A 12,638-nucleotide genomic window follows, 5' to 3' on the forward strand; every position below is an offset into this window, starting at 1 on the left:
GTCACCTTCTCTGAAGTATCAAGAGATCACCTGCTGCCAGAAAAGAATATCAGGACTCAATGAACAAGTGGTCCCATGTGTTACAGCAAATCCTACATTCTGCCTCAGACAAGATAAAAGTGAGTCCCATCACCTGTGCTCCAAGATCAGAAAAGAAAAAGTTGTAGAGAAAACGAGAATAGTTGTCTAGTACCTATGAAAAAGTAGGTCATGCTTAGAAGTTTGACCTACTGATCTTCTTTACTTTGGCAAAAATACAAATTGAGTTTACATAATGCTGTTCATATGTGAGCACTGACTGAAATATGAAACAGTACGAGTGTTTTTAATAAGCCATGCAAGTCATTAACAGGATTCCATTTTGCACATTACTGATGGTAGAGAATCCTAGCTGTATGGCACATATTAAGCAAAAGCTTTATTTTTAATAACTATACACCTAAATGAATCACGTTAGAATTAAAAAGGCTCTAATCCGTACCATATTGTACCAATAGTAGCTAGAGTCTTCTAAAGTGAAAAATCCACTTATTTGACTGATGAACAGTGAAAGACCAGTAAAACCACAAAGTTAAAATGCTAGCAAGATACGTTTTCCACTATGTGTAGCGTACACATAAAGCAGATTCAGAATTCAACATATTTTGAGGGGAGTGGGAATTGAAAGAAAAGACAAGCAGCTTCCCCAGATACTGAATGTAACTCAATTTTAGCTGAGTTGTGACCAAAAGTACCTAATTCACTAGGGCTTAATGCTTTTGGAAATGTTACTGTTTGCGAGTAAGCTGAATACTGACGGAAGAAGCAAGGACTAGATACAAAGGAAAAAAAAAGCAATTAAACACTTAGTTGGGAGAAGGACATCCAGCCTTCCTGGAATTTTTATTACAAATTTACTCCCAAAAGAGAAGAAAAATCAAGCAAGCTAGTACTTTATGGCACTTTTAAAAATAATGGTGGAGTAACAACTCAAGTTATTGGCTTCCAGATCTGTGCTCAATGAAAAATGATGGCCTGATGTCAGATTCTGTAAAACCAACTAAAATTTAAATAATTTAACAAAGATGCTGGAAATACAGGAATAACATTTTGCACCCTTATGTGCCAGAAATAAATATATTGCTACTTCAAAAACATGAATGAATAGCATCTCCACTAAAGAGCAAAGAGAAAAGGATGATCAGAGCTCTCATACATCCTCTAGCTATGTCAAATAACTAGGCTGAAACAGGTATCTACCTTTAAGAGAGTCTGCCTATGTAGAAATCAATCCTTCCTATATGCCCAAACACCAGAAATTCAAACAAGCAAATAATTAATGCTTTCCATCACATCTATGCCTTATGATGATGATGATGATGATGATTACTACTACAGTGCTCTAAAACATTGCAGATTACAGAATAAGAAGTCACTCAAGTACAACTCAAGCCTTGTCTGAGATTTTTATAGTCACTTGAAAGACATTTTTAAAAAATATGATATTTAATAGAATTGAACTATACTAGATGTGCTTAGACTGGGAGCTTCAATGTTACCTTTTACAGGCTAATACGTCGCAAGTGTGGAGCAAACACACACTGCATACTTAGTACAGAATACAGAACTGTGTTTCCTTTTTTCCCTTCTACCACCTTAAATCCATTCTATTTTTTATACCTCTCAAAACCAAGCATTTTTATCTACTGTAACAAGTGTATAATCACAGCTTGGCTTTTCATCAGTTTTCATAACACCATGTATGGAATATGTTTAGTCTTCAGAAAAAAAGACTGAGGAGGCGGGGGTCCCTGATAATCTTAAAATATGTTATAAGGATGACAGTGATCAATTGTTCTATATCCACTGAAGGTAGCACAAGAAGTAATTGGCTTAATTTGCAGCAAGGGAAATTTAGGTTAGTTATTGGGGAAAACTATCCTTATAATTAGAAAGTTAAGTACTGGAATAGGCTTCCAAGGGAGGTTGTGGAATCCCCATAATTGGAAATTTTTAAGAATAGGTTAGACAAACATTTGTCAGGGATGGTCTAGGTATACTTGGCTCTGCTTCAGCTCCTGTTCTCCCCATTATTACTGCATTTCTCCTTGTATATTTACCGCACCTGCTCCATGCATACGTGTCACTGAGAGGACAACTTCCCTCATTACAATCCCCACAAGATATGACCTAAAACAAATATTTATTTAAAATTATCTAAGTTATTCTTTCTTCATGGCTTCCCATCATGACCCATATTCTCTATTAGAATATAAATTCTTTGAAACAGAGTCAGTTTATGTTTTGTACAGTGCCAGCCACATTGCTGAAACACTTAAACACTACCACCACTTTGCAGCCAGTTCTTAGATAGTGCAAGATCCGCAAATGCAAGGAGGAAGAAAATATAATAACTGCGCTAAGCGCACAGTACAGCAATTGCTTTCAAACCCATTTCCTCTGAATGGCAGCATTCTACATTACCAACTACCATGCATGATACTAGACTCCACAGAAAGTATGTCGCAAAATTTGTACCGTAGCAGCCTTTGTGAATAAGCTGTTGACAGTTAAATAAGTGTCATGATGTAGATTCACAACTTATTGTCATTACTGTCACTACACTGCTTGATATACAGGGCTATTTAAATGAAAAACAAACATCATGGTCACTTATGTGAAGAATTACATACCACAGATGCACGGTAAAACTGAATATACTATTTAACAATAATCCTATACAAGACAGCACTGTTACATGTATAAATAGCAACCATAATGTCATACAATGTAGTCCTACATTAAACCATGCATCACATCCACTTACATTAATATGTTTATTTTAGAAGTGATCTTTCAAAATTTAGCAGTCTTAAGTTTTGACATTCACATTAAGTAAGTGATCAGTATAACTCAGTTATATTCTGTACTGTAAATTGGAACCAAATAATCCTAAAGTATTTGGCCATCCATCATGAAGTTGACACTAACAGTTCAGTGTACAAAACAGGATTTTTTTTTTTTTATTAAATGTTCCTCCACAGTTTTGTGGACTGCCCTGAAAGTATTCCAAATTGTCAAGAGCATATACAAATGGCTTTAAAAATCATTCTTCAGGTCAATAGTACATCCCATTCAAATTCCTTTCGCTATGGCAATATCTTGAAATGCTGAAACTAAGGTAAATTAAGCCCAACCATCCCTCTGAGAAAAAGACAAAGTATCAGCTTCAGTAAGAGTCACTATAGATCCTCTCACACAAAAATGAACACATAGTTTTTATTCCATCTGCTTATGAAAAACTTTTAAATTGATTACAGAAAGTGTACTGATATAGGATCAAACCCTATCACGAAGATCAATGGGAGTTTAGTCAGTGACTTAATCTGGAGCAGGTTTAAGCCTCTGTTTCTTGCTTAAGATACTGCTCTGTTAAAATAAAGCTGCCTCTGTAAAATTATTGATAAATTGCTGATTTCCAGATTTGATCCAGCAGTGTTTTACATGCACATAAAAAAAGATTCACTTCACACTGGGAGCTCTTTGAGAGACAAATCCATTTTTTAACCTTTTATTTTATGAAACAAATGTATTTTAAAACCTATGAACTTCCTTAAACAAGACTAGCTAAAGCAGCACTGTGATTCTGACAAACCTATGAAAGCAAAGACAAACTCACTTAAGGATCCAGCTCCTGAACTTAGTCAATTGTGCATAACTACAGAAGGGAATGGGAAAACACAGCATTCACACAGAGCTAAAATATCTACTTCTTTATGAGGAGAGTAGGGTTAAAGAGAAGTGCTACCCAGCCATCAAACTCTACAGAATTAAGCTTTCATTTAAATAAAATAAAGGCCCAGATTTTCAGAAAATCATATAAATGACCAATTTGGTTTGTAGTGTGACCAACTGCACGGACAATCTTAATTACACATTGTTGTGCATTCAAATAAGACACAGACTTTTCTGAAAATCTGGGCCCAGGTTTTCAGCCTTTATGGTAACAAACAACTTTGAGTAATCCAGTGCAGTATCATCTTGAATCTGCCGAGACCTCTCCTACACTGTAGGCAGCAGGAGTGCTGACAAGACTAGCAGTTGCATTCTGCTTTTCCAGACTCTGAGGAGAGCAGCCAAACTGAGAAATAATGTCGTTCTGCTGCTACTTGGTATCACAGTTATCTGCATAGGCAGGCACTAGAGCTATTCCCATGAGAAAGAAACCCCCAAAACAAAAAGGTTGGGCACAGAAAAAGAAAGTTCCCTTGACCAATGAGAGGAGGGTGCTTCAGACAACTACTATTCAAAGGCAGATAGGAAAGAAAGTCCCTGAACATGGTGTAAGGACAGCAAACTAGTACGAATCCCAGAATCCTCCTAGCAGCTGGAACTGGGCTTATCAGCAAGGCATTTCTTTGGTCCTCAATGATGGGGTCCCATTCTTTTCTGTATCATTCTCTGGGAATGAAGTGTCATTTTTAAAAGCACTCATCTTATATTACAGTTATTCCTGAGGGTATTCTGTGCCAAAAATTTAAAAATTCTGCGCCAAAAAAAAATTCTGCAAATTTTATTTGTCAAATAAATGTGGAGGCTCCAGCATGGCATTGGGGAGCACAGGCCACTGACTGCACAGAGATGGGAGATCATTGGGCAGCTTTCCTGCTGGGACATAGACTCAGTGGTGAGGCTGCACCCAACTCTGACATATTGCAAGGTCTGGGCCTGCCCCAGAAACACCCCAGAGCCATGCCCCTCCATGCCAAGTGCACTAGGTGTGGGCAGGCAGGCTCAGGAAGGCAGGATCCAAGTGTGGAGGGGATCCAGGTGTGAATTGAGAAGGTTCTGCATGGGGCAATCTGGGTGTGGATGGCTCATTGGGGATCCAGGTGCAGGGCGGGGGGGATCTGGATGCACAGGGGCTTGTTGGGGGGGCTCTCCGTGCAATGGTGATGGGACTGCGGGGGGGGTCTAGGTGAAGGTGGCTGGAGCTCAGCAGGGGGTGTGTGTCTGGGTATGGGGGGGCTCAGCGGTGGGGTCCAGATGCTGGGGGAGTGGGGCTTGGTATGATGGGGATCTGGGTGCAGGTGGCTCATCAGGGTGGCCCAGATGCAGGGGGAGTGAGGCTCGTCGGGGGGATTCTGGGTATGAGGGGAGTCTGGATGCATGGTGGTTGGGCAGATGGAGGAGCAGCTCCCTGTCCAGTGATCCCTCCCCCTGCAGCTGAGGAGCGATGGGTGCAAGGAGGTGGGGGGCAGGAGAGGGGAGTTTACAGAATTTCCTACAGCTGGTGGAGAAATCTGGGGGTGGGTCTGACACAGCCCTAGATGCTGTGCAGGGGAAGATGAAGTCCTGTCCTCCCCAGCCCAGCTGGGACTAGCAACTAAGCCCGGCACAGGGTAGGAGCCACCAGCTGGGTCTTCCCCAGTCCTGCCCCCCGCCCCACAGTAATTTACCTCTCTGCTGGCTGCCCTGGGGACCCGAAACATACTGTGAGGATGACTGCTCTTGTGGCTTCCCTTTGCTTTCCTGTCAGAAAGTCATTTTTCTGCAGTGAAGCAAACACATTTGCAGGGGACATAAATTCTGCGCATGTGCAGTGGCACAGAATTCCCCCAGGAGTAATTACAGTGCTTAAAAAATACTAAGTGCAGTACTAAGCCCAAGAAGTCCTTGATATAATGGGCACCTTAGTTCTTTTTTTTCCTTACTCTATCAGTTTAGATGAAATGCTTATTTTGGAATGTTTTTTATTCTTTTAGTACAAAAAAATTTTAAAAATAAGGTTTTACATTGTAACAATACATTGTTTTTCATGCTGATACAAATCTATGAAACTTTCTTATTAGGAAAAGACCTTAACAGCTTTCTTTTAAGATTGTATCAACTCAGCAGCTTCTTTGGCACCACCAGACAAAAGAAATCTCAGTCTGTCAAAATATTATTTGAATGGTCTAGTGCATTAGAAAAATCCATGCACTCCTAAGGTTTGCCAAGCTTTAGCTTAATGAAGACTGTTTTACCTGCACCTCTAAAGGACATTTAGAATGGAAATGGCATCTGATCCCTAAGTAATAAACAGTGATATAACTAATACTTAATGACTGCCCAGCAGAACAGTTCAAGTACTAATTTTTACATTATATAGAGATGTGATAAAGCTTGTTTCTTTAACAAGAATTTTAGTGTACTGTATGCAGCACCTTTATGTCCACATGACCTTTGCTCATTTGTGTTTTCAGAATAGTTTGGAAGCAGTGTCTGTTATCCTGTTCCTGTTCCCACACAAGCGAGAAAGTAAAAACAATTTTAGGTCCTACAGAAAGTGGTGAGGTGACAATTTGAGGGAATCTTGTGTATGTGCAATTAAGGAATTTGTTTGATATTATGAACTCTTTATACTTAAGCCATTTACCATATTCTTAACTCATGTTCCCTGTCCTAAGTCTGTCCTTGAAAGTGACAGTCACTAAGAGCCTCCTACGAGTGAACAGATCTGCCCAGAGAGAATGAGATGGCTAAAGTCTAGTGGAAGCCAGTTTTCTCCAGGTTCCATTAGTGAGCTGGGGTTTGTAGCAGTGAAATTTCTCCAGCAGCAGAACAAAGGAAGCAGGTGTTAGTAGCAGGACTAAGGGTTCATTTACACGGCAAGTTACTGCACAAGCTAAGGTGTAAATCTTCAGCACACCAGGTTGCCACACCGTAATTTGCCATGAAATTACTACAGCGCAGTGAAAGTCCCAGAGCATGGCTTAGCACAGTGTGCTCTGAAGTAGTAGTACACCAAGCCACATGCCAGGACTCCCACTGCACAGTAGTCATGTCTATACAGTGAGTTACTGCACAGCAAGTGGGTGTGCTGTAGCATCACACTCTGGCTTGCTGTGCAGCAACTCACCATGCAGACAAGCCCTTATAAACTCAAGGAACTCACAGAGCAAGGAAGAGGAAGCAGGAGAGAGGGGCAGGCTTTCAGAGCAGGGGATCCTGTTTAACCGTGAAAGCAGCAGAGGAAGAAGGCAACTGGGTGATTTGGAGGAGAAGCCATGTGTAGTAGGGGGCTGTTCTTAGACCCTTAGAGCAGTGGTTCTCAACTTTTCCAGACTACCGTACGCCTTTCAGGAGGCTGATTTGTCCTACGTACTCCCAAGTTTCACCTCATTTAAAAACTACTTGCTTACAAAATCAGACCTAAAAATTCAAGTGTCACAGCACACTATTACTGACAAATTATAATTTTACCATATTATAAAATAAAGCAATTGGAATATAAATACTGTATTTACACTTCAGTGTATAGTATATAGGGCAGTATAAAAAAGTCATTGTATGAAATTTTAGTTTGTACTGATTTCGCTAGTGCTTTTTATGTAGATTGTGGTAAAACTAGGCAAATATCTAGATGACTTGATGTACCCCCAGTAGTATGCATACCCCTGGTTGAGAACCACTGCCTTAGACAAATCTGACCTGAGCCCAAAGAAGACCTAAAAGCAGTGAGAAAACTGAGGCAAGGAAATGCATATAGATATTTTATTGTTTTGCCTAGGTCTGTATATCTTTTGTGCTATCTAAAGTAGCATGATTGGTATATATTAGAATGGGAAAAAGTACAGAGAAGTGAAACAAAAGTGATTAAAGGTTGGGAACAGCTTCCATATAAAGAGAGATTAAAAAGACTGGGACTGTTCAGTTTGGAAAAAAGACAAATGAGGGGGGATATGATAGAGGTCTAGAAAGTCATGAATGGTGTGGAGAAAGTGAATAAGGAAGTGTTATTAACTCCTTCACATAACACACGAACCAGGGGTCACCCAATGAAATTAATAGGCAGCAGGATTAAACCAAACATAAGGAAGTACTTCTTCACACAAAGAAAAGGAGTACTTGTGGCACCTTAGAGACTAACCAATTTATTTGAACATAAGCTTTTGTGAGCTACAGCTCACTTCATCCGATGAAGTGAGCTGTAGCTCACGAAAGCTTATGCTCAAATAAATTGGTTAGTCTCTAAGGTGCCACAAGTACTCCTTTTCTTTTTGCGAATACAGACTAACACGGCTGTTACTCTGAATTCTTCACACAATGCACAGTCAACTTGTGGAACCTCTTGCCAGGGGATCTTGTGAAGGCCAAAAGTATAACTGGGCTCAAAGTGAATTAGATAAGTTCATGGAGGACGGGTCCATCAATAGCTATTAGCCAAGATGATCAGAGATGCAACCCCATGCTCTGGGTGTCCCTAAATCTGTGATTGCTAGAAGTTGGTACTGGAGGACAGGGGATGGATCACTCAATACATTGACCTGTTCTGTTCACTCCCTCGGAATCATCTGGCACTGGCCACTTTTGGAAGACAGAATACTGGACTTGATGGACCACTGGTCAGAACCAGTATGGCCATTCTTATGTTCTTAAGAATTCTATGTATTTCCTGTGGGGACAGCTAGGAGATTGGAATATCAATGAGAGATCAGTTTAGGTTGCTTTGCCCATATTCAGGTGGTGGGATCTAGCAAGAATGGCATCACAGCTTCTTTCCCTGACAAGGAGCTTCTAGACTCATTTGGGTGCAAGATCGAAGAAAAACCCTTCTATTGTCTTCCTGTCCATTTCACCAGGACAAGCCCAGCCCCATCCAATAGCCAAGATGAACTGTAATAAAACTATGTATTTATAGGCAAAAGCAATTGCAATATTTGCAAAAAGACACTTGAAAAATCCTCCTTTAAAGGAACAATGTCAAATATTACAAAACAAAACATAGGTTTAAGCCTAAAAGTAGATTTAAAAACATCATGCCGAGAACATTTTGAAATAGGGAGGAGGCAAAATGAGATCTAAAGATCACTTCCAACATTAAAAATACAAACACAACAGCAGAGACCCAAAAAGTGAAACTAATTATAAATAAAAAAACAGACTGTTCTATATTCACAGTCTATGGTGACTAAAATTCAGTGTGGAAACAAGTAGTGGTACTATCTGTCCATTTAGCTTGTAAGTGTTTCAACTTTGTTTGTTTTGCTTTTGCTACATAGATAGTATTAAAGTGACTTTTCAGAGAGTTTCTGTATTTGTGCACAGCTATATAGGAGAAGACAGATACCCAGAATATTCCACAAGATTCAGTCAGACTGGGTTGACAGATCAGGCTCCATCTTGCCCCTTATCCCAAGGTTTTCTCAATGTGAATTTACTGTTATTATCCCAGTCCAATTCAACCAGGCCAGTATTCTCGGAGAGTCTTGATCCAGTCTGGGCTGGTCAGGCTGAACCATCTGTACTCTTTTATTGTGGACTACCCAGGATTGATCCCACTTGAGATCTCATCAAGAGATATTCCAGCGCTGATCCAAACCAAACTGGCTTCTTGTCTACATCTCTCACCATTTTTAATCCAGTATGGTTGCCTAGCTACGCACACAGATTTCCCCCAATACTGATCCATTTCAAATTGGCTAGACAGTGCCCTAGAATCTCTCACCTGCAGATTCTCCTCTCACAGAATCTCTCACCCAATCCATAGACTACTCCCATTAATCCAGACCAGTGTTGGCCAGACTCACCTGCCCCATGTCCCTCGAGCTCTTCTCCTACAGATTTCCACCAGAATATATCCTGCCCCGACCAGCTAGAATATCACCATCTCCGCTCGGACTCTGCAGTACCTCAGTCCAACCCCCTCTCATCTCAGACTCCCCAAAGCTGATCTAGTCCAGGTTCCACCAATACTCAGAACTACCGGCCTCCTTCATCTGGGAACTCCCCACTCATGTTCATTTAGGCAGGGTCCCCTCAACTCCACCTTGACTGCTCCCTGTGACTTAGTCCCCGTCCCCCAGTTTCCTCATCCAAAGGTTCCTAGTGTCAATTCAGGTTGTGCCCGCCGCCTCCCAGCCCCTCAGCCATAGGCTCTGTGGTGCTGACCCACCCCAAGTGGCCCTGCGTCCCCTCCCGCCGCAGGTTCCCAGTTCCAGCCCAAGTCCCCCAGCCCCCTCATCCACAGACTCCCCAGTAAGAAGCGATCCAGCTCCCCCAGTCCCCTTCACCTGCTGCTTACCCAGTCCGGGCCCCCTCACCACCCCCCGGAGCCCTGGGTTTGATCCACTCCGGCCCCCCCACCCGGCTGCACCCAGACCCCTCGCCGTTGATCCGCTCCAGGCCCGCACAGCCCCTCACCCGCGGACTCCCCGGTGTTGATCCAGTCCGGGTTCGCCAGGCTCGCGATGGCGAAGATGTCGGCGGCCAGAAAGAGGCATCCTGAGATGATGGTCAATTTGTCCATCTCCTCCGGCTCCGGCGGCTCCCGTGTCCAGCCTCCGCCCGGCTCCCACAACGGGCCCGGGCCGGGGGCTCCTCACAGCTGCGGCTCCATGAGACCTCAACTCCCACCCTCTCTCCGGCGGAGGCGGCAGCAGCAGCAGCACCAAAAACAGGGACCCCCACCTTTCCCGACAACACAGGAAGTGAGCCCGCGGGAAGGGGGGGGGGCAACAGGGCGCTCCGGAAGTGAAACCCACTCTCCTTCACATTTTCCCCAGACGGGGCAGGGCTTCCATGAGGGGGCGGAGCCTCCCCGGAGACGGGGCGGGGATCCCGTGAGACGAGACAAGCCTTCTCTAGGGAGGAGGGGCGGGGCGGATGTTGTAGTGGGCGTGGCTTTTGAAAATGGGCGGGGCGGGTATCAAGGGTGGGGCAGAGCTTCTCCAAGGGGAGGCCAGACGTGGAGAAGGGGGAGGAGGCGTTTCTAATGGTATTGGGGCAGGGAGGTGCTGTCATCCCTAGGAGCCTGCCCCCCCCCCCCCAGGAGCTGGGAGAGTCCATTCAGGCTGGGGAATGGAGGAATTTTTGGTGAGGGGAGGGTTCTCATGTGGAAGGAGGCTTTCTTAGAAGGGGGCTCATATTTGGGGAGGGAAAATCCCTCAGGGTTTTTGCGGGGCTCTTATTTGTGCGGGGAGACTCTCTGTTTTGGGGGGAAGGTCTCTCATTTTGGGGTGGGGAGACTCCCTCCTGTTTTGGGAGCGGAGGCCTCTCCTGCTGAAGGGGCCAAGTTTCTCCCTTTGGGGTGGGGGCCTGGGGCATTTGCTGCAGCAATGAAGGCAATGCACCCCATAATCCAGGCCCGCCGACAGCAATTCTGGGCCCCAGGGCAGAACAGTCAATGGACCTCCACGCACGCACAAACCGCCCCCACAGTCCACCTGACACTTGGGCAGTGCTGAGCCTGCGCTGGCTGGTGCTGGGCACGCTCTTCTGGCATGGCCAGGGTTTGCAGATGCCTGCCTGGTAGGGTTGCCAACTGTCTAATTGCACAAACCCAAAGACCCTTGCCCTGCCCCGAGGCCACCCCCCTGTCCTGTCCCTTCTCTGAGGCCCCACCCCTGCTCATTCCATCTCCCCTCCCTCTGTTGCTTGCTCTCCCCCACCCTCACTCTCACCAGGCTGGGGCAGGGGGCTGACGTGGGGGAGAAGGGGTAGGGGGCAGAATCTGGGAGGGAATTTGGGTGTAGGGGGGGTATGGGCTCTGGGAGGGAGTTTGGTTGCAGGAGGGAGTCTGGGGTGTGAGCTCTGGGAGGAAGTTTGGTTGCAGGGTGCAGTCTCTAGGCTGGGGCAGGGGGTTGGGGGGCAGGCGCTTACTTTGGGCGGCTCCTGAAAGCAACCAGCACACGCCTTTGACAGCAGCCCTGTGCCGCTGCCTGCAGGCAGTGCCCCTGCCCCTCCCATTGGCTGCAGTTCCTGGCCCCCAGTCAGCTCTCGGGGTGGGGGCAGCGCGCAGAGACCCCCTATCCCCTGCTCCATTCTGACCACTTCCAGAAGCGGCACAGAGTGAGGGCGGGCAGGCAGCCTGCCTTAGCCCCATTGTGCTGCCGGTGGCCGAGGCCCCCGGGTCCTTTTAAATCACTTGGGCCCCTAGGCAATTGCCCCCTTTCCTCCCCCCCATCAGGGAGCCTCTCATAATCCTTTAAGGCTGGCTGTGGAGATTGGTACCCAATGATCAAAGAATTGGAGGCATCCTAAATATGTAAATACCAAGGCACCATTGCCTGGCTTGCTCCACTGTGCAGTGTCCTGAAAGTGTTAAGTACTTCTTAACTGAAGTAAGTGTGGTCTAGGGCGGATTGAGCTCTAATCTACCACAACTACTGACTCATGAGATAGGAAATCTATATGTCTGTCTACCTATATGACCTCCATTACTGTAGTATGTGAGCACTTCACAACATCAATAGACATCCTCACAACACCCTTATGAGATAAGAGAAATATTGTCTCTATTTTATGCATGGGGAATCAAAGTGCAGAGAGACTAGAGTAAGTGACTTGCTCAAGTCATATAGGAAGGCTATAAAAGAGTCAGATATCAAACTCTGATCTGCTGAATCACAGACCAGTGCCTTAATCACAGCACCACCCTTTCTCTTGGGTTCTAATTCAAGTTTCAACCACTATCTCACTTCGTGACCTTGGGAAAGTTGCTTAATTTCAAAGTGTTACAGTTTCAATATGTGCAAAATAAGGAGAAAAATTGGGGCATTGTCCGGATTGATTAATTCATGTTTCTGTAGCACTTTGAAAATGTAAAGCGCTATCAAAGTGCTAATTATTATTATCTGTATTAGTAAGTGTCTGGAAGCAAATCTAATTAACCTTAT

The 12,638-nt window shown here is 44.4% G+C and overlaps 1 protein-coding gene across 2 annotated transcripts in view; it reads right to left on the reverse strand.

The window, feature by feature from the left end:
* The window catches only part of MOSMO (modulator of smoothened), a 48,298-nt gene extending 37,876 nt beyond the window's left edge, over positions 1 to 10,422 (reverse strand). For both annotated transcript variants that reach the window (XM_077828821.1, XM_077828822.1), the window contains exon 1: positions 10,165 to 10,422. In XM_077828821.1, coding sequence (XP_077684947.1) covers positions 10,165 to 10,270 — 106 coding nt within the window. In that variant the 5' untranslated portion in view covers positions 10,271 to 10,422. The remainder of the gene's footprint in view (positions 1 to 10,164) is intronic.
* Between the last annotated feature and the right edge of the window lie 2,216 nt (positions 10,423 to 12,638).

The sequence above is a fragment of the Eretmochelys imbricata genome, chromosome 10 (assembly GCF_965152235.1).
Source record: "Eretmochelys imbricata isolate rEreImb1 chromosome 10, rEreImb1.hap1, whole genome shotgun sequence".
In the NCBI taxonomy this organism is placed as follows: Eukaryota; Metazoa; Chordata; order Testudines; family Cheloniidae; genus Eretmochelys; species Eretmochelys imbricata.